Raw genomic sequence first — 25,871 nt, 5'->3', positions numbered from 1 at the left:
AGCTGCCAGAATCTGTTCAATAGAAAGAGCTGCAGGCTCACTATTAAATTAATGTAGGCCTCAGGATCTTTGGACATTGTACTATGACGCAGTGGCGGCACTTGTGAAAAGTTGTCTGAAGCGTTTTGATCCTTGCGCGGCTTGTGCAAAATAGTGTCCTCATATTCCTGCAGACACAAGCCACCTCTCTGGCTTTCGGATTTCCGAAAATGGTGAGTAAGGTCTGAAGATCGGTGACAAGGATGAAATGCTTTCCATAATGAACCACATGGAAGTATTCACACACCCATACTACAGCTAAGCTTTTTTTCTCAGGTTGAGAATTAAGCATGTTCGGCCTGAGATTCACTCCAGCTAGCATAGGCCACAATGTGTCTCTGAGCATCAACCGGTCCATTGTGTTGGGAAAGAATCGCACCCAGCCCCACCAAACTCGCATCTACCACAATTTCTGTATGCAATTTAGGATCAAAGTAAGCCATTTCAGTTGCATTTTCAATTGCAAGATTTATTTGCTTGAAACTTTGTTCACAATCAATTGAACATTCAAACAGAACATCTCAGTTTGTTAGTTCTCTTAGAGGTGGACTCACAATAGGAAAATCACAAATGTACCTGGATCAGTAGCTGGCCATGCCTAAGAAAGATCGCAGCATGGTCATATCTTCTGAAGGGCAAGTAGAAGACAATGCTTGTACCTTTTGATTTGATTTGATTTTTACATTTGTAGAGCGCAAGAATGCCCAAAAGCGTCTTGGCGCTAAAGTTGGATGCAAGGAGATTCTGTGAGGATGATTAGCAGGGGTATAGCCATGTCTTGATGGCCTTTCTAAAGGCGAAGAGTGTAGGGCTGTTTTTTATGTTAATGGGTAGGAGGTTCCATAGCTTGGTTGTCCTCAGCAGAAAACTTCTTCCTCCCCATCTGTTCTGCCTGTATTTGGGTACTAGGACGAGTTTAGTGTTGGAGGATCCGAGACTTCTACCTGGGACATTCCATTGGAATTGAGTTCCCAGGAAATGTGATCCTGAGCCGTGGAGTGCCTTATAAGCCAAGCACAAGGATTTAAATTGTATCCTCTTGTCCACGGGAAGCCAATGTAAGTCCTTTAGCTTATTAGAGACTGATTCGAGTCTAGGGATGTCCAATACCAATCTTGCTGCCGCGTTCTGGAGGCGTTGCAGTTTGGTAAGGTATTGAGTTTGGATGCCTGTGTATAAGGCATTGCCATAGTCCAGTGTAGACAAGGCAAGCGCTGTGACCACTGTTTTCCGTGAGTCCAGAGGAATAAATGGAAATATTCTTCTGATCAATTTCAAAGTATGCCAAATGGAGGATGACACCTTATTTGTCTGGGCATTAAAAGTCAGTTTATCGTCGAAAATGAATCCGAGATTTTTGACTTTCCTCACTGGGAGAGGGCAGTCGCCCAGAGTGTCAGGCCACCAGTCGGGAGACCAGAGATCGGCCATAGTACCTAGCAGCATGATCTCGGTTTTTTCACCGTTTAACTTTAAGCAGTTGCATCGCATCCAATGATTGACTTAAGTCATGCAGTTCCTAAAGCGATCTACTGATTCCTCTATATTGCCAGATACTGATACCACTATTTGAGTGTCATCGGCATAAGAGACTGGTGTGAAACCGAAGTTTCTGATGACTGAGGCTAAAGGAGCAACGTAAATGTTAAAGAGAGTAGGGCTTAGCGCCGAGCCCTGAGGTACCCCACATGGCGTCATGAAAGGGTTAGAAGCGTGTTCTACCAAGGTGATTGTGAAAGATCTATCTCTCAGAAAGGACGCCATCAGCTGGCGAGCAGAGTCTTGAATCCCTAGTTCGTCCAGGCGTGCCAGGAGGATGTCGTGGTTCACGGTGTCGAAAGCCGCCGATAGATCTAACAAAATCAAGGCGGCCTTCCCTCCTGTGTCTAAGGCATTCCTGAGACCTTCCGCTGCCATCACCAATGCTGTCTCGGTACCGTGCTGTTCTCTGAAACCATATTGTGAGTTATCCAGGTAATTCCTGGAGACTACGAGATCCTTTAGTTGTTAGTTAATCAGCTTCTCCAGTACCTTAGCTGGGAAAGGTATTCTGGAGATTGGCCTATAGCTGCTGAGGTCTTTAGGGTCCAGGGTACTTTTTTTTAGTAAAGGATTTACTGCTGCGATTTTCCAGGCCTCCGGAAACACTCCTGAATGGTTTATCTCCAAGAACAGGCCGTGTAGCTGCTCACTAAGTATGTCTGGAAATAAGTGCATTATTTTTGGCGGGCAAGGATCCGTTGGGTTGCCGGATTTGATGGTTTTTACCACCTGGTGTATCTGTTCTACTGTAGGGACCGTGAAACTGAAGTCTATTTTGGGATTTGATGTGTCTAGTTCTGGGTTAGGGCAGTTATCTGAACTTGAAATGGAGTGGTTTGTTTTGAATAGTTCAAATACTTTGGCAACTTTGTCCACAAAGAACTTTCCTAAGTTATTGCAGAAATCAGCGCTGCCTTCCAGTTGATTCCTGGGTGAGGGACCTGCTAATTTTTTAATTGTCGCAAAGAGTTCCTTACTGGAGTTCATCGTCTCTTTGATTTTGCTTGTAAAATAATTACACTTTTCCCTGATCACAAGTTTTTTGTACTCAGTTAGTGTTTGAACATAGTCATTTTTTAAGTTTAGATCGTAGTTAGCTCTCCATTTTCTCTCGGCCCTCCTACATGTTTGTTTCTGTGCCCTGAGTTTTCCAGAGAACCAAGGTTCTGATGGCTTTTTCCGTTTTGGAATAAAGCATTTAGTAGGGACTGCCATTTTTACCGCTGTCTTTATCCAAGAGGAGATCCTGTCGGCTAGCTGATTACTGTTGGGCACAGATACAGGTCTCAGGCACAGAAATGAGTGTCTCCTGTAGCAGCTGTGTGTTGATTTTTGCCCAGTCTTGGTATATAACTGACCTCTGGCCTTTGGATAAGCCAAGCTGTACCTGACTAACAGTAATAGAAAATATGATGGCTTTATGGTCTGACCATGTAACGGGTAATAGCTCTGTAATTTTAAGGTTAGGGTTGGAGGAGAAAATCTCATCCAGTGTGTGTCCTGCCACATGAGTACCTTGATTAACGATCTGGTCCAGGGAGAGTCCAGACATTGCATCGAGCAATTCGGCAGTATTGATGTCCGTTACTTTTTCAAGATGATAATTAAAGTCCCCTAGGATTGTGAAGTCTGATCCTTGCAGACCTGATTCTAGAATTGGGCTTAAGATTGATAGCAGAGGGGCCCTCGCCTTGGGAGGTCTGTACAGTAAAAGGCCTCTGAATGTGTAGTTCTTTGTGAGTGTTATTTGAAATAGAAGCATTTCACAATCTGAGGAGTTACCCACAATCGAGCTGTGGACATGCAGCTCCTCTCTACATAAGATGGCAAGCCTTCCTCCCCCCCCCCCCCCCCCCTTCTCCCTATTCTATCAGCTCTGGTGGCAGTATAGCCAGGTGGTAATGCTAAAGCAATATCTGGGTCAGATGCTCCATCAGCCCATGTTTCCGTAATAAAGGCCACATCCAGGTGATGTGTATCCAACAATTCAGCAATCTCTGTATTGTGTTTTATTAAGGATCTTGCATTTATTAGTACTGCCCTGAGAACCGCGACCCTCGTATTATTGATAGCAGTGTAGATCTGTGGCTCAAATTTGCCTATTCTGGTGAAATGAAAGGGAATTTTACAGCAATCACAATGCTTGACTTCGTCCATAGGATCTAGACGTCTGCAGTGGTGGTTATCTGCTATGTTTCCCAGCTCTTGTAGCTCTTTGTATGTATATAAAATTCTTCCATTTTTTCTATTATCAGTTCCAGGGGTTCTGGCCCTAGGCTCGGTACAGGCGCGGACGGGCGCAGACGGGCTTGCCTTTGGCGCGCCTTCGGCATGCCGCCGGCGCGCCCGCTGCGTGCGTGCGCTGCGCGTTCACCTCAGCATATTGTTAAATAGGCTCACTGTGCCTGAACACTAGCCCGCTCACCAGCCGGAAGCCCAAGTGAACCGGAAGTGAGGAATTCTGAGTCCCAGTAGTCACCCTCCTTGCAATCGGCACTTGCCGCGACGGACCGGGGTACTGGGCGAAGCTTACAGGTAAATTTCCAGTTTACTTAGAAATTTCCCACCTCAACTCCTTGATTCCCACTTTTTTAAAAACAAAGTTACAATGCTAAAAGCGATAGTGCAGTGAAATAAAATTACTTGTTAAAAGATAGCGCGTAGTCTGCAGTGTCAACCGTATCCGACTGTGCTATGGCGCCGGTCATGGAATAAGTAGGCTCTCTGTGCCTGAACACTAGCCCGCTCACCAGCCGGAAGCCCAAGTGAACCGGAAGTGAGGAATTCTGAGTCCCAGTAGTCACCCTCCGTGCAATCGGCACTTGCCGCGACGGACCGGGGTGCTGGGCGAGGCTTACAGGTAAAGTTGCAGTTTACGTAGAAATTTCCCACCTCCACTCCTTGATTCCCACTTTTTTAAAAACAAAGTTACAATGCTAAAAGCGATAGTGCAGTGAAATAAAATTACTTGTTAAAAGATAGCGCGTAGTCTGCAGTGTCAACCGCATCCGACTGTGCTATGGCGCCAGTCATGGAATAAGTACTCTCTCTGTGCCTGAACACTAGCCCGCTCACCAGCCGGAAGCCCAAGTGAACCGGAAGTGAGGAATTCTGAGTCCCAGTAGTCACCCTCCGTGCAATCGGCACTTGCCGCGACGGACCGGGGTGCTGGGCGAGGCTTACAGGTAAATTTGCAGTTTACTTAGAAATTTCTCACCTCCACTCCTTGATTCCCACTTTTTTTAAAAACAAAGTTACAATGCTAAAAGCGATAGCGCGTAGTCTGCAGTGTCAACCGCATCCGACTGTGCTATGGCGCCGGTCATGGAATAAGTAGGCTCTCTGTGCCTGAACACTAGCCCGCTCACCAGCCGGAAGCCCAAGTGGGTCAGGAGTCATTCCCTTTTCAAAGAAAATATGTCCAAAGAATTTAAGTATGTTTTTGTGAAACTCACACTTCTTACTTCGGCATGTTCTTTTATATCCGAACAAGCCATCATGAGCTGAAACAGTAGTAATGTACCTACACAGACCTGCCAACTTCAATAAAAATCTCACAATGTGAGGAGGGGAATAGAGCCTTGGAGGGGGCGAGGCCTCGTGCAAGAAACCTAAGAGGCACTTTTCCCCTACCATGTCTCCAAGCCCCCACATCCTCCTCCCAAAAAAAAAAAAAAAAAAGCTTACTGATGCTAGTGTATTGGCAGTTCAAAGCCTCCGAAAACTAGCTGCAATCTACTGGTTACAGTAGTATTCAGCTTGTTTTCCCTGCCACCATGTGACATCAGCTCCTCACCGGACGACCGTGTGATGGGAGCCGATATTGTGTGTCACACAGTGGCTCTTTGTGAGTTGGTAGATCTGCCTACAGTTGTGTTCCAGTTCAAATTGACGGTAGCCTTAGTTCAAATCAAGGTGGCAGAAAACGTTGGCATCCATGCCCGTAATGTGGGGACCTGGATGTCTTTCTCATTCGACTGCTTTGTTGGCCTGTCGCAGATCAACACAAATGTGCACTGAACTTCCATTGTCCTTCTTTGGCACCACCACAATGGGTGAAACTCATGGCGTCGGACCAGCAGAGCGCTCGGTTATGTCATGCTTTAACAGTGTCTCTAGTTCTTTCTCAACTGCTTCCTGTCGGTGAAAAGCAATTCAACGTAGTGCTGGGCAACAAGGCCAATGTCTTCATCACTGTGAAGTTGCACCTTCATTATCTTAAGTTTCGCAAGTCTATGAAACAATGTCAGGAATGGACACACTATTTCAGAATGAGCTTTCAAGTTGTAGCTAATAGAGACCAGTCCCATGTCAACAGCTGTATCGAACCTTCACAAGCATTGACTTGATGACTTACCTTAAAGGACATGATTTGGTACTTGCACTGTCGTTTTCTTGTGCCCCACGGTTGTTACAAAGTATCCTTGACTCTGCATAGGCATGGAGGCTGCCTAGGTGTACACCTTGGTTCTCGATGGTGTGAGACGTGGTACCAGAGATAGTATGCTGAATTTTTCTGCCGACATTATGTTTATCGACGCACCATTGTATATAATAAAAGTCATAGGGCAACCATTCACCTTGAGCATGATTTTAGGACAATGTCCAAATAACCTTTGTTGATTCGTGTGGTGATTCTTTTTATATTTGTGTTCTTCTTTGCAAGTGGCCAATCCTGCATGTGTATGTCGGTCTATGACTGCCAACATTATCACACATCCATCTTCCTCACTGTCACTCGTTAATTACGTTAATCAACCTTTGGAAGATTAATTTGAGAACGATCAACTAAGTTTCGTTGCCATTTGCCTCAGTTGATGGTTCTATTTGACCTTGTGGAATTGGCTAGAGTGCTTCTGGAACTTTCGGGCGTCCATCTTCTCATCTCTCCGTGATGCACTTAGTTTCTCTTTTGCTTTACAAACCATTATGAAATCATTTTCTTTCCCTCAGCCTTTGCATATCTGTCTGATGGCAGGACATTTATCTTCATGTGGAAAGGAGTATCCACAACGGAAATACTTTAATTTTCTTTGGAAACATCACTCTGTGGGCCTGTGAATGTGTTTCTGCTTACTTTTCATACCCAATACTGATTCACTTTGGGTTGTTCCAGCTTCCATATCAGCAGACTGTCGATCTGCACATTCCTCTGCTCTTGCAGCCTTTAGCACTTCCTCCAAACTGAGTGTTTCCTGCAGCATCGGAACGAGTCAGAGAGGCAACCACCGATGACTTTAAAACGCATGGTTTCTTCATCATTGAATTCACTAAGCTTGCAGTGCTTTATGAGCGTATTAGGTCTTTCAACAAACTCAACCATTCATCTCACCATGCTGCTATCTTGCTGGGTTAAAAGGTGTAACTCTCATAGTCGACATTCGGCATTGAATTGAACTTGGCTTCCAACATCTTCTTGATTTGACGGTACGATACTTCATCAGCTTGTGTTATTTTCTTTATACCTTCTTTTACTCCATCATTTGCCAGGTTCTTTAAGTATCTGATGATCTTTTTGTCATCAGCTTCATCTATAAAGTCATCAAACGTTTTGATCCAGGCAGTCCATCTGGCGCCAATATTCTGCTATTTTATGGTATAGAATGGAGATGGTGGTTTCAGAAACATGGCTGCACTGTATTTTTTTTTTTTTTAAACCTTTATTACAGAATGCAAAAGATATACAAAGATGGGCCTACAACCGTCAGGCCGGCCGCTAGCAAGCAGTGGGAGCATAAAAACACAGTTATGAAACACAAGCGGCAAGTGATGAAGGTCCTAGAAGTCGAAGAAAGCGTTAGCGGCCAAACCGTCCGGACCCCCCAAATGGCGGTTCCATTTTTTATGAGAAACTACAAACAAATCCACAAGGCAGCAAAAGTCAAAGCAGCATTATGAGCTCCCCTGGGGAGGACCCTACCGATCCACAGGAATAGGGGGGGGGGGACGGGTCGGGACAGAAACAAAGTGAACACGATACACAGAACCAAGGTAACAAGCAGACTAGGGAGACTGGGCCACTGCCAAATCAGGCGTCAGCGGCGGGGTACAAATCCCGCCACGATAGGAGTTCCAGGGGCCCCACACTTTCACCCATTTCCCAGGCTTACCTCTCGCCACATACACTACCTTCTCCCGAAACATACACCAATCCATGTTGTCCTTCCACACCGAGACCGTTGGTGACCTCTGGGAGCCCCACAATTGTGCTATGTCACGCTTGGCCACCATATATCCCAGTGTCACCCACCACGTCTGCGGCACCGTGTAATCAGTCGGCTCCCACACATTTAGCAGACATCTCCTAGCCTCGGGAAACAGCGTCACATGCGTGACCGCTTGCAACACCGCATGTACACCACGCCAGAAGCGCGCCACCTCCGGGCATTCCCACAAAGTATGGAAGAAGGTCCCCGACAAACCACACCCACGCTTACACATCCCATCCACGGCATATCCCATACGCATCAGACCCGGCCCCGTAACGTAGACCCTGTGGAGTATTTTGAGCTGGACGAAACGAAGGCGGGCCGGTATGGCCACCTCTTTCGGGAAGGCCACCGCAGATACCCAGTCCTCGTCATCCAGCTCCAATCCATCGGCAACCCATGCCTCACGAAGGCCAGTCAGCAGTCCCGAGCGATCGTTGATGAGCTTTTTATAAATCAATGAGATAGTGCAATCCGGTACATGCCCATCTAGCACTCTATCTTCCAGAGGGGAGCACTCCGGGATGGTCGCCACATCCGGGAATACAGAACACAGCGCGTGACGAACCTGTACATACCGGAAGTACTCCCTGTCCTGCAACTGGAATTCCGTCTGCAGCACATCAAACGTTTTGAATCCCCCCCTCGTCCAGAGATCGCCCACCCTGCTGATGCCTATCGTGTCCCACTTCTCAAAGCCTTTCGAGGTCCACAAGCAGCCCAATCGCTCAGATGCATACAGTGGCGTCGCCCGGGTCAACCGATCCTTCCACCCCATCGCCAAATTTGCCGCGTGCCACACCCGTACCGTGACCCGCGTAGGACCCGTCAGACGTGCGTCGAGCGATCTAGAGTAGAGCGCACGATTATAGTCGCCACCCGGCAGCAACAATTTGTCCATTTCAAAAGCCGGGTTAAGGGCGGGCCCGTAAAGGCCGTGGTTTATCGCAGCCAGCTGGGAGGCCCAGTAGTACCGTTTGATGTCTGGGAGGGCAACCCCCCCGTCATACCACGGGAGCGTCAGCTTCGCGAGGGCGATACGCGGCCTCCCATCCCAAAACAGGTGGCGCTGCAGACCCTCCACCTCCCGAAAGTAGCGCGCCGGGACGACGTCCATCGTGTTTTGTAGAGCGTATAAGAAACGTGGCAACGACATCATCTTAAACAGTGCCGCACGGCCGAGCGGCGAGAGCGGCAAGCGCCTCCAACGCGCCACATCCTCCTTCAGGCGCTGAGGGGGGGGGGGGGAGTAAGTTCTGTTTATATCGGGCCGCAGCGTCCAGGGTAATAAAGATACCCAGGTACTTAAATCCCTGCGGAGCAACCTGGATAGGACAACCCCGCGGAAGGATAGGAGCCTCCCCCGAGAGGACATACACACAGGATTTAGCCTAGTTGATGACTAAGCCGGAGTTGCGGCCAAATGAACACAATACATCCACTAACACAATCAGTGATTCACGCGGGGAAGCAAGGTACAAAAGAATATCGTCCGCGTAAAGGGAGACGCGATCCTCATACTCGGGGGTCCATCGGAGACCATGAATCGAAGGGTGCCACCGCAGCCACTCCGCCAGGGGCTCCAAGGCAAGCGCAAAGAGGAGCGGCGACAGCGGGCAGCCCTGCCGCGTGCCCCTGCCCAATTCAAAAGGAGCCGATACTCTACCATTCACCACCACCTGCGCCAGCGGTCCGGAATACAACAATTTCACCCAGCCAATGAATCCCGGGCCAAACCCAAACTTAGCCAGCGTCGCCCAAATATATGGCCATTCAAGCGTGTCGAACGCCATAGTGGCGTCCAAGGACGCCAAAATGGCTGGCTCTCGTATGAATGGGACCCTCGCGAGCACCCCATGCAGACGCCGCAGGTTGAGCGCGGTGTTGCGATGAGGGATAAAGCCGGACTGGTCCTGATGGATCAGATCGCACACCACGCCAACCAGCCGATTAGCCAGCACCTTGGCGAGAATTTTCGGCTCCGCATTCAACAGCGAAATGGGCCTGTAAGACGTGACCCGATCCCGCGGCCTCCCCTCCTTATGAATAACCACAATAGTGGCAAGACGCTGGTCCAGCGGGAGGGAACCCGCCAACCGGGCCGCGAGGAACATATCACGGAGATGCGGAGCCAGTGTATCAGGTCGTAATTTGTACAATTCGATGGGAAGGCCATTAGGACCCATGGCCTTGCCAGAGGCGACCGAACGTATGGCGAGGGCAATCTCCTCAGATGTCGGAGCCGCGTCCAACAACAATTTATCCTCCTCCGAAAGGGAAGGCAGCGCAATGTCTTTAAGCAGGTCGTGGGAATCCTCTTCCGAGCGGGAAGATACCGGGGAATACACCCCACGGAAATACTCAGCGAAACAATCAACAATTTCCTCCGGCTCAGTGACACACACACCATCCAGTCTCTCGATCGATGGGACCACTCGACTCGCTCTCTCCTTTTTATCCAGCCACGCAATCAGTTTACCAGCCTTATCACCCACATCATACAGTCGCCCCTGTTGCTCTCTACTCAGGCCCATGGCTGCCTCCGTGACTAGGGCCTTGTAGTCCGCCTGCTTGAGTCTGAGAGCATGTAGTTTATCCTCCGTGACCCCACACTCCAGATCACCCTCCAACTCAGTTATCTCAGATTCGATACGGATCACCTCCTCCCGCTCGCGCCTCCGGGAATGGGAAATGAGGGATAGGGCCTCCCCCCGAAGTACCGTCTTGAACACCTCCCACAAAGAAACAGCAGACGACACAGACCCCACATTGTCTTCAAAATATCGCTCAAGAGATTTAACCAAATCTGCGCGAATTGTGGGGTCACGGAGGTACCAGGGGTTGATCGGGACCACCCTCCCCTCCCCCCTCGGGACAATGTCGAAGTGCAACAGGAGCGGGGAGTGGTCTGAAATACCCCGAGCCAGATGTCGCACCTCCCCAACCCTCCCCGCCTGTGCTGCTGGCATCAGAACATAGTCAAGCCTCGAAAGACTGCCATGAGCCCCGGAATGAAAGGTGTATTGTATCTGCGTAGGGTGTTTCAGCCGCCAACAATCCACCAGCCCCAGGGTATCCAAGAGGCCAGATAACCAAGCTTGGGCGCGGGGGAGATCCCTGGGTGGGTGACGATCCTCAGTTCCGGAAATTACAGCGTTAAAGTCCCCCCCAACCACTAGAATCCCCTCCGGCAGGCCAAGAAGAAGGCGCCCCAAATCAGCGAAAGTAGTCGTCTGCAACCCTGGTGGGACATAAACAGAAACCAAAACAATCACTTTACCCTCCAGTCTACCCACCAGAGCCGTATACCGTCCCCTATCACCATGGAGCACCTCATCAACCTCCAACGGGAGCGAGGTTTTAACCATAATGCCCACACCCCTCGAACCAGATGTGAAGCCCGAGTGAGCTACAAGGCGATAGCCCCGTCTATTCATGGCACGAAAGGAATTTCCAATGAGGTGTGTTTCCTGCAGAAATACTATATCGGGTGAGATCCGTTTTAAGAACTGCAGGACCACCCCCCGTTTTATCCTGTCCCCCAGTCCATTAACATTCCAGGACAAAAGCCTCAGTCCCCTACCCCCCATCATAGCCAAAACCGATCAGTCTCCCCCCAGAGAGCACTTTAGAGATAGCACAACAATACTTCTGCCTTGTGGTACAAATAAACAATTCCCAACCCCAACCCAACATCCCAAACAAAACTCCCCCCTCCCTGCACCCCTGCATGAGCCCAGACAGCCCCCCCAACTTGCAGTGTGCCTGTCGCCCCTGTGTAAACTAAACTACAAAGACCCCCTAGAGGAGGAAAGAGAACCCCCTCGAGACACAGCACAACCTCCAATGGAGGGGGGAACAAGACACAACAGTCAAGAGACCCTAAGCTTGGCCGAAAGGTGGCATCATCAGGAATGAGCCCCAGTGTCAATACCTCATACCCGGTCCGGTGGGCACTCTCCTCCCGCTGCCCCCATCCCATCCCGATCATGTCCCCCAGACAAAGTGTCCAACCAGTCCCCGGCCGTCTCAGGACGGTCAAAAAAGTGAGTGCGACCATCAGCCTCCACACGCAGCCTGGCCGGGAAAAGCATTGCGTATTTTAAGTTCATGTCTCGAAGCCGCCGCTTGACGCCCATAAAACTCAGTCTCTGCTTCAGGACCGCCTGCGTGAAATCAGGATAAAAGTTCACCGCCATGTTCTCCAGCTTAAGCGGCCCTCGCAGTCTGGAAGCTTGTAAAATCGCATCCCTGTCCCGAAAGTTGAAGATACGGGCAATAAGAGGCCGCGGGGAGGCTCCGACCTTCGGTCTGCCGCCAGGAACTCTATGGGCCCTCTCCACCGCAAAGAATTTACTCAGTCCTCGAGGCTGGAGATGGGTAGAAATCAGGTCCTCCACAAAGAGATCCGCCGCCGAATCCTCCAGTCCCTCAGGCACTCCGATAATGCGAACATTATTCCTCCGGGCCCTGCTCTCGGAGTCCTCCAGGCGCCGATCCGTGAGCGCACTTGCCTGCCGGAGCCGGCGCACCTCTGTCTGGAGGGCCGCTACCTCAGTCGTGAGGCCCGACGCGGTATGGGCCAAAGAGTCAACCCGGTCATTTGTCTTAGATAGATCTGCTCTAACAAGGTTGACATCGATGAGGACCGCATCGAGTTTGTGCGCCAAGGTGTCGAATTGTTGGCCCACCGAGGTCTTCATCTCAGCAATGGCGCCCATGACGTCCTGCAAAGTCAGATCCGTAGGCAAATCCGGGGCATCCGGGGGGCACTCGGAAGACTTATGCGACCCGCCGGGAGACCCCTTCGGGAGGGTGTAGCGATCCATAATGTTGACTTGAAGTGCGGTGCCACGCCGGGTCGATTTGGCCTTCAGCCGATCTCCATCCTGCTTCGTGGCCATCGTCGTGTATCTTGCACCCTCACTAGTCATGCAGTGGAGAGCAAGCAATCGAGGCCAAGAACCCCGGAGGTCACCTCAGGAAGGCGGAGCAGGTCCCCGCAGGCAGGCAGGCAGGGTCCCCCAGCGAGGCCACCACCACACAAAGAAGCGCCGTAATCCCACTCGCGATGACGGCAAGGGGACTCAAAAGCGAAAGTGAAAGTGTGGGGTACGCGACTCACCAGGCTCGTCCCGCCGTTGTTATTCACTTCTCCACTGGATCACCCCCAAACCCGAGTCCGGGGTCAGGAGAGAAGTAGGCCTCAAACTTCAGTCAATGCTCATCCCGGCACCCGGGGTCCGATTCAAAAACGGAAAATGGGTACCACCTCGGCTCAGGTTCACCGACACAGCCCCCTCAACCAATTCAGGATGAAGACAGGATAAACGTAGGAGGTTGCGGAGGTCCTCGGGAGCCTCGCACCTACGCGGCCATCTTGGTTGCGCGCTTGGCTCCTCCCCCCGGCTGCACTGTATTTGACAGTTTTCCCGTCCTTCATTTGTTCCAGTGTATGCTGTTCAGACAGCGTTTGTCCTTCGGTGTCCTTCAGCTCGGTGCTACCTCTGGAAACATCAGCATGCTCATTGGTACTCGGGTCATCGCGCCCAAGTTGAGGTTGGTGGGAGCTATCTTTCTTCTTTATGGTGAATAATGGTTTCCTTTCTTGCATGCGCTCTTCACCATTCTCAACTGTATACATTATACCTGGCTGTTGCTGCTCTTAGCGCTTCTGCTTTGCATCGATGCTGGCTCCGTTATGTTGTGGCGCAATATCTTTTCTTTCGACCTTACCAGTCGACTTCTTTTGGGCTTGCTTACTGTGCTTCTTCATAGGGCTTTCACCTTCTTCGAGGGCCTCTCTAAAGCTGGAGGTGAGTTTTGACTCCAAATACGCCAACTGTAGACCATTTCTTGGGGCCCACGTGCCACGCACGAGCAGTTTGCTGGACCAAGGCAAACTCTCAGGGAGAGTAGTCTTGCATCCTTGCAGTTACATATCCCTTATCTTATTGCCATTTGTAGCGTCCTCCCCAGCACGGGAGCAGGTATCAGACCACGCCACACACGTTGCACTCGTTTGCACGTCTTTATTCTTCAGCATGCAACCGTTACCTGAACGCACTGCTTCATCACTTTATTAACCACAGCCAGTCACGTCAAACTGATTACGTAATACTTGTAAGAAGTCCGTCGTGGACCACTAAAGGCCTCGTATATACAAATATAAGACATGCCAGACAGAAAGGGGACAGGCTGTCCAAATTTACCTGCAAGAGCTTTTCTGTTAGCACCTTATTGAGAAGAAGAAAAAATTACAGTAGGGGCTATGGTTTTACTGTCTATGCAAAAAGATTATGTATGTCCCAAGATCAATCGTGTACCAAAGCCTTTTACCCCCAATTTATATAATATAATTTGTGCACATACATCTTTTTTTTTGTTTTTTAAATATAATTTGGTTAGTTGTTGTGGTTGCCACATCGAGAAAGCTAATATATTTTGAAACCATGTATTTTTAGACATCTGTGTAACTACGAGACAACGATCGACACCTTTTCTCCCCAAATCAATTCTCAGCTAACAAACATTGACTTAAATGTGGCTCATCGCAGGCAACTGCTGAAGCCCCATCAAGACAAGAAAACAGTTCAGTCCCAAAGCGTACGTTTGCTCCTTTATCTAACACACACTACCAGTTGCGAGTCGAGTTTACAAACAGCAATATATTTCAATGCAAGTTCACAGACAGTAGCGCGATTAAATATGTGTATTTAATCATTACTTCGTCAATATTTGTCAGCATTCTTCTTTTTGACACTGTGTATATTTGTATATTTGTGGGGTATTTATAGAGCGCGACGTTCGCTCCGGAGGGAGCATCTTGGCGCTAGGGAACCTAAGTGAGCCAGTGCAAGAGGATTAGATGGAAGCTTTGGAGTGATCGTCCGGGAGATTAAAGATCCAGGTCTTTAGCAGTTTTCGAAACGGTTTTTCCTGGGTTTGTTGTCTGAGGGATTTGGGTAGTTTGTTCCAGGCTTTGGTTGCAAGGAAGCTGAGGGTCTTCTCGCCCTGTGCAGCTACAGACAAATGAAAATAGCTGCCAGGACTTTTGTTATGAGGTAAGCAGTTAACTTCACCAAACACCACAATGTCAACAAAGACCTGCCGAGAAACACGGGGCTATTCGCCGAAAATAAAATGAACGTCACCTTCTGGGCAACCACAACAAAATTTGCCGAAAACAAGTTATAAAAAGAAGTTTCCTTTTCAGGGAGAGCGCGCACGGAGTTCTAATTCACCAGAAAAAATACAAAATTGATCATGAATTTTCCGAAGCTGCCGGTAAAGGTGAATGTGCGCACTGAAAATAGAACGAAAAGGAAACTATGTTTGCCAGAAAAAAACACAGACTTGCGCGTTTAAACAGGATTGCAGCAATAATGAGGACGTTATTGAATAAAACGCACAGCGACCTACCGTTACCTGAAGAAAATCCGGATGTGTTCTCGTGCGTTGTGCCCACTGGGAGAGGGGGGCTCGACAGACAGAGTCCTCATCAACAGGCGGCTTGTTCTCAGCTATTACTCAGCAGCCAGCAAGTACTGTGGCACTCCTCGTCTGACGGCTCTGACTAAACAATGACGTGGACTCCTCGCCTGAGTGGAGCAGGACCGGCATTCAGTCAAACATGAACAGCACTTGGTAACATGCAGCAAAGAACCCTCCTTTTACAGCACATGTGCAAAAACAAATCTGTCAGGAATGGATACTGCTGTTAAATGTGCACTGCTCAAATGATGGTGCCAAAGTTAACGCAAAAAAAGAAGTCTTCATTTCAGAAAACTCAAAATGCCCAATTCCATGCGTGGGTAATTCATCCATCCCACGTTTTTTCTTTGCGTTCTGGTTCTTGTAGTCCTAGTTATTTACCATCATACATTCAATGATGGTAAAATGCATAGAAACCTATGATACCTTCATGTTGTAAGTCTCATATAGAGATATCAGAAGTTAGTTAAAAAAAAAAAAAAATCAAATTGTGGTGTGCGTGTTTTTTTTATGAAGTGGGAGATTTTAGAATAAAAAATGTAACCATCCAAAACCTGGTTTCCTATTTCAAAAACGGCCACAAGGAAGGCAGCAAGACATTCATTTATGGGTACTAAAACATAGCAATGCCTCCCACAAAATGGTTTGAAAACAAACAGTTTTTTTTTAGGTAAATGCTTTCGTTCAAAAATACAGTTTCATCTGCTTGAGGCAGCAACTGTCCTGGTTTTAAAAGTCTTATGAAAGCAAAGGCCCAGCCAGGCCTTTAAAACTTGTTGGGAAAGTCTACAGCTTCTTTTATGGCGCGCCAGATGTCCTCAGCTCTTCAGGGCCATTTTCATGGACATCCGAAGGTCCTGTCTCAACCAAAGGAGGCAACTCGCTCTACGTCATCAACCTCCCACAAATCACACAACCACGGGGCAAGAAGGGGGGCGCTAGAGGGCGCACGGCAAGATGGCCGCACTGTAGTGCAGCTCCGCCGGCCGTCTTCATAATCCTGAAATTATCCTGATCCCTGATTGCCATCCGAGCCCCATTTTGCACGGCTGCACGACTAACATCCTTGCACAACGACTTGGTGCTGGCTGCTGACTCTGGAGGGCTCCGGATCTCTCTGCTGGCCTCCGAGATGGTATCGGAGCGTGGGCCCCGCGACAACATGGCAGCGATGTGAGTGGCGGCGCCGGTGACGGTGAGCTGGAGAGTGCCTTAAACACTGTTCTACCCAGAGCAGACACAATGCCTGACTTCACACATCTGCAGTGGTGAGAGCGGACTGTGCGCTGCGGTGCTCTCGTCGCCCTTGGGGGCGGTGGGCGGTGGAATAGGCGTCGACCTGAATGGTGCTTGCTGTCTCTACCAACGGCCCGCTCGGGTGGAGAGTACTGAGCCCGCCCCTCTGAGACTGGCAACCGATGCGGCTGGCTGGGCCTCTTTTGCTGGAGAGTAGTGGTGCCTGGCTGCTTACCTGACATCCTCGATAAAAGCTGCGGCTCGTGCGATTGCTGCTGAGGTAAGACGCGCTGCGAGCCCGAAAAACTTTGCATGCCGGATGGCGAAGGAGCACCCACTGACCCGGTATATTAGGCGTGTGCATTCTACTGATGGAGACGTGAGCCCCGACCTGCCTGAAATCTGATCCGGACATTGTGAGTACCCGGGCCCTGGGAGTGCGCGGTGTTCGGTGGGTGACCCGTTTCCCGGTAGCTGCTGATCCACCTGGTGTGCCCGTGAAGTACTCGACTGCGTGTCTGGGTCGCGCGCTGGGCCCTTTCTCATATCTTATATGCCAGGCAGAGTGCTGGTGGAGGCGTACTGCATCGCTCCAGGTTGCGGATCGCCTTGATCGATGACTGTGTTGATCTCGCCGCGGCGCACGCTGGTGGCAGGTTGGGTGCTCTAGCGACGACCAGGCGAACTTTGTGGACTGTCGCCAGGCTGCATAATTGGAGAAGTGGTACACCGTTGAGGAAAACGCGGCCCTGGGCGGTGGAAACCGCCCATACTCACGTGCTCTTCTAAAGCTGGCCCGGATCCCTGGTGTCTGCGGACTCGGCGCTGCATAGCGCTCCATTTTACCGACACGTGTACATGGTGGGGCTCGACCGTGCAACATGGGTAAACCAGATAAAAAATCAGCCGCGCCTTACAACTGACCTAAGAAAATCTAGTAGGCAGGAGCAGACTGCAGCTTCTGACTCGGAGCTTGATGCTGCCGGTGAGCCGCCAACTGCGATTGAAAAAACTCTAGCAGCCATCCAGGCTAGTTTGCAATCTATAGATGGCAAAATCGTGGCCGTAAATGGTCGAATGGCCACTATTTCCGCTAAATTAGACAGGCACGCCGTTCGTATTGGTGAAGCTGAACAACATATCTCCAATACTGAAGATGGGCTGCAACAGGTCACCTCGAAGGTCTCGGACATGGAAAAAGTTCTGGCAGTCATCCAAGCGAAAAATGATGATCTTGAAGCGTGCTCACGGCGTAATAATGTGCGCATCTTAGGGCTGCCGGAATCCACGAACGTGGGCAAATTGGAAACCTACGTAGAATAAATGTTTTGCGAAATCTGTGGTGCTGATAATTTGTCTGGTCTACTTGTAGTGGAGAGGGCTCACCGGTCTGTGGCTTCTCGACCGCCTCCACGTACCCCGCCCAGACCGATCATTGCCCGACTGCTAAATTACAGGGACCGAGACGCAATCCTACGCATTTCTCATCAAAAAGGTTCCATCTCCTACCATGGCATCACCTTATCTTTTTATTTAGACTTTACGGCCACCGTTCAAGCAGCGCGTAAAGAATTTCAAACTGTAAAAAAGCTCCTGATGAACGAAAACATCCAATATGCCATGCTGTACCCGGCTCGCCTCCGGATAGGCGTGGACGACAAGGCCTGAATTTTCAACAGCCCAAAGCGAGCCATGGAATTTGCCAAATCTCTTTGTCACCAGAAGCATGTTCCTCCTGATTTATCAGATACTGAAGACTGAAGTTGGTGACCGTTATGTTGTTTTTTTTTTGTGGGTCTCACCTGGACTAAGGTCGGGCGGGGGTTCTGCTATATAATCCACGTTTCATCAGGCTCATCGGTGCTCGCTGGCTGATTGGGGGGCTCACGTTATGTTGTTCATCTACTGCTGATTACTCTTTCAATACCCTTGTATACCTTACTCTTATGTGGGTCTTGTTAATAATGCACACATGCTGCGCTACCTATTGCCCGGATGCTCCTGTGTGCGTTGTTATTGCTAATAATGCATGTCGGATGCAGTACCACTAGTTCGGATGCAGTTATTTTGGTGAAATGGCATTGCTGATGCCACATGGATACTTTAAGGGATATGATATTGTAGAAGGCGGCCACCTCCCTGGTTCATCTGGGAGTTGTTGTGCCACAGTGTCCCCCAATGGGTATACCTCACCACAAATGTTATATTTGTTTTCTATGTTGGGGCTTGTTGTAATTTGGGATTATGGCTTTGGCAAATTTGGGCTGCTGAAGTGGGTGGGGGTGGGGGGTATTATTGTTCCTAGTGGGGTATTGTTTTTTGTGATTGTACATCTATACTGGCCACATTGCATATCTACTGTTACTGTCTTATGCGCTTTGACTCAATGCTCGTTTCAGCTTCACATTTTTATTTTAGCTAGGATTCGATAGATACACCTGCCTGATATGGAACGTTAGAGGGCTTAATACTCCCAAGAAGTCAATCAAGTGGTGGCCTTTCTTGACCGGCACATGGTTCAGATAGCTCTCCTACAGGAGACGCATCTACTAAGTCTTGGGAGGCACGTATTGCCGTTAAATGGTCTGGTCACAAGGTGGCGTCTTCATACTCTTCCTACGCCAGGGGGGTCCTTATTCTGTTTAAAAGAGGACTACAGTTTACACCACTCAAAACATATATTGACGATGAAGGGCACTGTGCCATGGTCCACGGAAAACTAGGGATGTCGATGGTCACTGTCATTAACATCTATGGCCCCATATAGGACGAACCGCAGGTCTATCTCCGCATTCTTAATGTCTTGCGTACCTGGCCAGAGGCTGCCATTTTATGGGGGGGGTGACTTTAATACGCATCTGGATCCTACAGGAGATAAGTCAAACCCACAGGGGGCACGCACCTTAAAGGTATCTCAATGTATACGTGATGCTATGTTGGAAATGGGGTAGGTAGATGCTTGGCGAGTGCGCAATGAAGACGTTAGGAGGGGAACGCACATCACACCCGCATACAATAGCTGGTTCCGGCTGGACTATTGGCTTCTTAATGAAGAGTCCAATGGTTGGGTTACAGATGTTGCTCCGCTTCCACGCACTCTATCAGACCACAGCCTTGCAAAATTATGTCTCAATATTCCCACCACAGTACTGCGGCCGTTCACATGGCGCTTCAGAGCTGAAGTGCTGCTAGACCCTATTTCCAATGATACTATATGGCAGGCGATTGCACAATATTTTGAAATAAATGTGGGTTCAATTGAGAGTGCCGCCTCTTTGTGGGAGGCTTTTAAAGTCACAGTACGGAGGGTTTGCATAAGCACAACTGCAAGCATATTGAGGGACATACGAGGCTCAGCTCTCAAAAATAAAGGACACAATAGCAGACTTAGAACGGGAACATGCAGTGAACCCATGCTCCGCCACACTAACACGCATTCATGCACAGGTGATGGAATACAACACAATGGCAGACACTGAAGCTCGCTATCTATCGCGATGACATGTTGAACGTGCATATGGCGAGGGAGGGCGGCCTGGTCGTCAACTAGCCAATAGGCTTAAGATTAGGTCTGAGTATCACCACATCACTAAAATAGATTCACAGGGAGAGGAACACTTCACGCCACAAGGAATAGTGGAACAGTTCAAGTCCTGTTATTCAGAGGTATACACTTCGTGCGGATGCATGGATGAGGATGCTCTTGAGGATTACCTTTCTGATGTTGCTTGCGCTTGGCTGGCGGATGGGCATCGAGAGTACCTCAGCCAACCAATCGACGAGGCGGATGTTAAGGCAGCAATCAGATCCCTGCCCAATAAAAAGGCCCCGGGTCCGGACGGACTCACAGCAGAATTTTATAAGGAGTACGCTGATCTTTTAGCGCCTTATTTATTAGAAGTTTATGCGGAAGCTCATGATACAGGCATATTACCACCGTCTTTGTGCAGGCTCTAATTATTACCCTGCTCAAAAAAGATAAATTCCCATCTCAATGCGACTCCTATCGCCCCCTGTCGCTAATCAATCTTGACACTAAAATACTAGCCAAAATACTAGCCACCAAGCTCCAACCACTGATGCCCTGTTTGGTACTGCCTGATCAATTCCGCTTTATACTTCGCACAATTTAAGGACTCTTTTTACCATGTTTCACATTCTCACCTCAGATCTCCCGGCTGCTGCAGTCATGTTAGATGCAGCTATAGCGTTCGACTCCATCGAGTGACGCTATATGTTTTACATCTTGCGGCGGTTCTGGTTTCCGAACGTCCTTTTAAGATGGGTGCAGCTTCCTTACACTGACCCGTCGGCGAGAGTTCGAGTGGGGGGTCTTACCTCCGAACCATTCTCCATTAAACAGGGCACCCGGCAGGCATGTCCTCTCTTGCCATTTTTATTCGCCCTTATGCTCAAACCGTTGGCTTGTGTAATCCGTCAACGCCACAGGGAATTGGCGCTAAATTTCAATCATCGCCCCGTCGGCATATCCCTCTATGCGGACGACATGGTGCTCTTCATTCGCGAACCACGAAAATATCTGTTCCCCGTCTTCGGGAATATATCCGCTTTGGCTTGTTTTCCGGGCTTCTCATAAATTGGGATAAATTGGTGATGGTCCCCCTGACGCCGATTACTGCACCTCCACAGATGGAATATCCCTTGATCTAGTCAACGGACCCGGTGAAATATCTGGGAGTGTGGGTACATCGTGACCCGGAGATAGTCGTAACGGAGAATTATGGCAAAGCGTGTGTGGACCTAGAACTTCAAGTTGACAGATGGTCCTCTCTCCCACTCTCCCTGGCCGACCGCATAGCCATTATTAAAATGATCGTGCTACCACGGTTTTTATACCTTTTTAATAATATCCCAATTCGGTTGCCGATACAGCTTTTCCGCACAATTTGCACCCACTTACTTCGGCTTATCTGGAATGGCAAACAAGCGAGGATAGTCTGTTACACACTTACACTAGATTATGCTTAACGGGGGTTCTGCGCATCGGAGCTATACTTGTACTACCTCTGTGCGCAGGCACAGTATGCCTACTACTGCTACAATCCGCATGCCTTCACACCACATGTTGCGATAGAAGACGGGGACGCGCATCCCATTCCACTGAATGAGATCCTGACACATACACGTAGGGGCACACCCCGGTCGGAAATCAACACAGTAGACACTACCGTCGCCGCCTGGCACCTCATTGGTAAGTTGACGGCCAAACTCCCGCTCTATGCCCCGGATCTGCCAATTACACATCATGCTTCACTGTCCGTTGCACAAGACTCAGGTGCGCTTCGTTCTCTGCAAGCGGTTGGTATACAGCACATGCATGATCTCTTTGAGGGGTGGTGATTTCTCACATCTGAGGATCTCCAATACATAACCAACCAGACGTTGCTATTTCAATTCACTATTCATCGCCTGAAACTTGCACTCAAAACACAATATTGCCGCTGGAGCCACCCCCGCTACAATCACTGCAACTCTTGTTAGTGGCACCTTCAAAACAAAAACTGGTAACTAAAATGTATAGGGCTGTACATGCTGAAATAGTGAGAGGGGAGGACCGTAGCTTAGCCAGGTGGAATAGCACTTTGGATCCTTCATTGACCTCATCAGAATGGGAGCACATATGCACACTAACCGGCAGCTTAACCCCCAATGGAAATCTGAGGATAACTCATTATATATCCACCTGCTCTATCACACACCGGCTCGACTGCACAAACTAGGCCTCCGAGACACTTGCAAAAGGTGTGGCCAACCTGATGCAGATCTCTTGCATTTGGCATGGCACTGTGATCTTGTCGCGAAATACTGGGCAGAGAATCTTGAAATGTACACCCATAGTTTGTATACTTGGTTTTGTACCTCAAGTTAAGGGTGTTCTGGGGAAATTCTTGTGTATTGCTTTGTTACTAGCAAAGAGGTGAGTTGCATTGACCTGGGAGGGCTCCCTGGCCCCTCGTGCTGACCATTGGATGTAAGACATGGTATAATGTAGGGAGACTCTTGAATTATAAGCTAAAGAACCTCCAACCTCCTCCAAGTCCAAGGACATCTGGGAACCATTGCGACAATATCTGATGGCGAAAAGACAAAGTAACCCCATGTCGGATGACTAAATGACATTCTTCTGTAATGTGTATTTCTTGTATTGTGGTTTATAAGCAACAATGGGCATTTTATCTTCAGTAGGTGGATATACCAAAGTATCAATCACACTTGGTTTGTTGTTTTTCTGGTGTCAATGACAGTATACCACCCTGCGTGGCGGCTTTGTAATTTGCTTCCTTTTGAAAATTAATGAACAGAATAATAAAAAAAAACACGGGGCAAGAAGCTCCACAGCAAAAAGTCACTTCCTAGACAGTCCAGGACCTCGTTTCTGCTTGTGATCTCAGCAAAGGTAGGCTTCCACGGCCAACAGAGAGGGGCATACATACGAGGTCCTTGTGTCATGTTTGCACGACGCAAAGCCCCAAGTCATACTTATGAAGCCATAAAGCTTAGCCATGAAGCTTTTGAAGCTTATTTTGCTTGTGAGTTGATACGTCATTTCTTCCACCAACCATAGTTGCAAATGTTAAATAGGGAACCTTTGGGTCTAGCCGTTGTCATGTCCACTGCATGGATTTGGTCTTTTCTATATAAAAAGTCATCTATTCTATGTTTTTATATACACATTTCAGTGCTTTCTTCTTGGTATCTTAAAGGCTATCCCTAGTGGCATTCCCTTTATTTGCATTTTAATATATATAAAGTGTAAATTCTATTTTTATGTAAGTATTTGCATTTTTAGTGTTCTACTTCTGGGTACCATAGAGGCTATCCTTGATATCATTGTTTTTAGTGGTGTACTATATCTGGACTGGTAGTAGGATTACCGTTTTATTTGTTTAATATACACCTATTATGTATATAGGCACTGGTTTTTTATAAATTATAGGATTGTCTTATCAATTTTCAAATAGTGTCTGGGTTAGAGGGTAAACATTATTATTATTATATTTGTCATAGTTATTTAAGCCAAGCATATTTGTCGTTGTCTACTATTTGTATAGGTTTATCCTGCTTATATCCGTGGAGTTCCTGATGAAGGCGCTTTTTGTTGCTGAAATATGTATTGATATGATAACACCAAGAATTATCCACATTTTTTAAGCCTACAGATTGTTTATGTACATTGTTGTTTGACACTGCGAAAATATTGAAGAAAATGTCTTCTTTTCTGTAATCTGTCGATAAATAATCTCAATCATAATAAAATTAAGAAATATGATGATTCAGTTTACACATAGAATAGAATTCAAAGACAGGAATTATCAGTAACTTGTCTTGATTTTAACATTTATATTTTTGTTAATAAAAAAGTATGGATAAATGTCATTTGTTTGGCTCAGTTCAATGTATTTAATTATGTTAGAGTAAAATTATAAGCTGCCTTAGTTCTTTACATTGTCATCGCCATGTACCATGGTATACTGCAAAGTTATCACGGTATACCATGGCCCAAAATATAACTAAGGCCTAGATGTATTACGGGATTGCGATACTCTTACGTCACTCATGGTGTCGCATGAGCAATCTAAAAATTAAGTCAGATTTACAAAGGAACACAAGGCCATCATGCATAGCCCTGCGTTGACTGGTAAATCTGGAGAAACACAAGGCAGCGCAATTCACTGTCTTGCGTACTCTGCACACCATAATCTACACTGCTGCTAAACTTCACATATATCCATATGCCACGCCACTGTAGCCACTTCATTATACGCTATTCCAGTCTACGCCACTCCACTCTATGCCTCTCCACTGTACGAGACTCCACTCTACGCTATTATACTGTACGCTAACCACTGTATGCTATAGCATTCTACACCATTTTGTTGTACGCCACTCCACTCTACTCTATTCTACTGTATGCAATTTCACTCTATAACACCTCACTGTACTGTATTCCACTGTATTCCACTCCACTCCACTCTACGCTACTTTACTCTACCCCACTCCTTTGTATGGCACTCCACTCTGCACAACTTAATTCTTCGGCTACGCTATTCGATTGAACTACACCACGCCACTGTATGTTATTACACTCTACGTCTTGCGTTACTCTGCACACTATAATCTACACTGCTGCAAAACTTCACATATATTCATATGCCACGTCACTGTAGCCACTTCATTATACGCTATTCCAGTCTACGCCACTCCACTCTATGCCTCTCCACTGTACGAGACTCCACTCTACGCTATTATACTGAACGCTACTCCACTGTATGCTATAGCACTCGACACCATTCTGTTGTACGCCACTCCACTCTACTCTATTCTACTGTATGCAATTTCACTCTATAACATCTCACTGTACTGTATTCTACTGTATTCTACTCCACTCTACGCTACTATACTCTACCCCACTCCAGTGTATGGCACTCCACTCTGCACAACTTAATTCTATGGCTACGATATTCGATTGAACTACACCACACCGATATTCGATTGAATTATACCACGCCACTGTATGTTATTACAATCTACGCCACGTCACTCCATCATAGGCCCCTCAACTGTACACTACTCCTCTATACACTATTACACTCTACGCTACTCCACTGTACAACACTCCGCTCTACGCCACTCCACTCTACGCCATAACACTGTACACAACTCTACTCTATGCCACTCCACTCTATGCTATTACACTGTATGCAACTCCTCTCTTCAGTGTACGCCACTCCACTGTATGCCACTCTGCGATAGGCTACTCTAGTATATACTATTCCACTGTACGCCATTCTGCTGTATGCAACTCCACTCTACGCCTCTTCAGTGTATGCCACTCCGCTATATGCTACTCCAGTATATGCTATTCCACTCTATGCCACTCCAGTACATGCCATTCTACCCCACTCTATTGTACGCTATTTGACTGGACGCCACTCCACTGTACGCTATTACATTCTACCCTATTCCAGAGTACGCCACTCCAATCTACACCACTTCACAGTATACCACTCCAGTCTACGCTACTCATCTCTACGCTATTCCACTTTATGCCACTCTAGTGTACTCTCTCCCACTCTGTATAACTCCACTCTACAAAACTCTACTACACTCTATGCCACTCTCACTGTCCAAATTTGCACTTGACTCAATGCCCATACACTCTATTGTACAACACTCTACAATACAACAGTTTCCAACACTGTACGACACAGCACTCCACTCTACTGTATAAGATATCACTTCAATTTATAACAGTTTCCTCTACTCCATGCTGCGCCACTTCAATGTGTGCCACCCAACTCTACGCTAATCCACTCTACCCTATTACAC

At 48.0% G+C, this 25,871-nt stretch overlaps 1 protein-coding gene across 7 annotated transcripts in view; it reads right to left on the bottom strand.

Moving 5' to 3' along the window:
* The window catches only part of RPH3AL (rabphilin 3A like (without C2 domains)), a 937,546-nt gene extending 922,129 nt beyond the window's left edge, over nucleotides 1-15,417 (bottom strand). For 2 of the 7 annotated variants that reach the window (XM_085649361.1, XM_085649368.1), the window contains exon 1: nucleotides 15,219-15,417. In XM_085649361.1, the coding sequence (XP_085505487.1) occupies nucleotides 15,219-15,292 (74 nt within the window). In that variant the 5' untranslated portion in view covers nucleotides 15,293-15,417. Of the gene's footprint in view, nucleotides 1-15,212 lie in introns of all 7 variants that reach the window. The other 5 variants (XM_085649367.1, XM_085649362.1, XM_085649364.1 and 2 more) reach the window with 4 other exon arrangements.
* Between the last annotated feature and the right edge of the window lie 10,454 nt (nucleotides 15,418-25,871).

The sequence above is a fragment of the Triturus cristatus genome, chromosome 3_2 (assembly GCF_964204655.1).
Source record: "Triturus cristatus chromosome 3_2, aTriCri1.1, whole genome shotgun sequence".
Lineage (NCBI taxonomy): Eukaryota > Metazoa > Chordata > Amphibia > Caudata > Salamandridae > Triturus > Triturus cristatus.
Note: the sequence above shows the minus strand (reverse complement) of the source record. Positions and strands in the feature narration are given on the sequence as shown.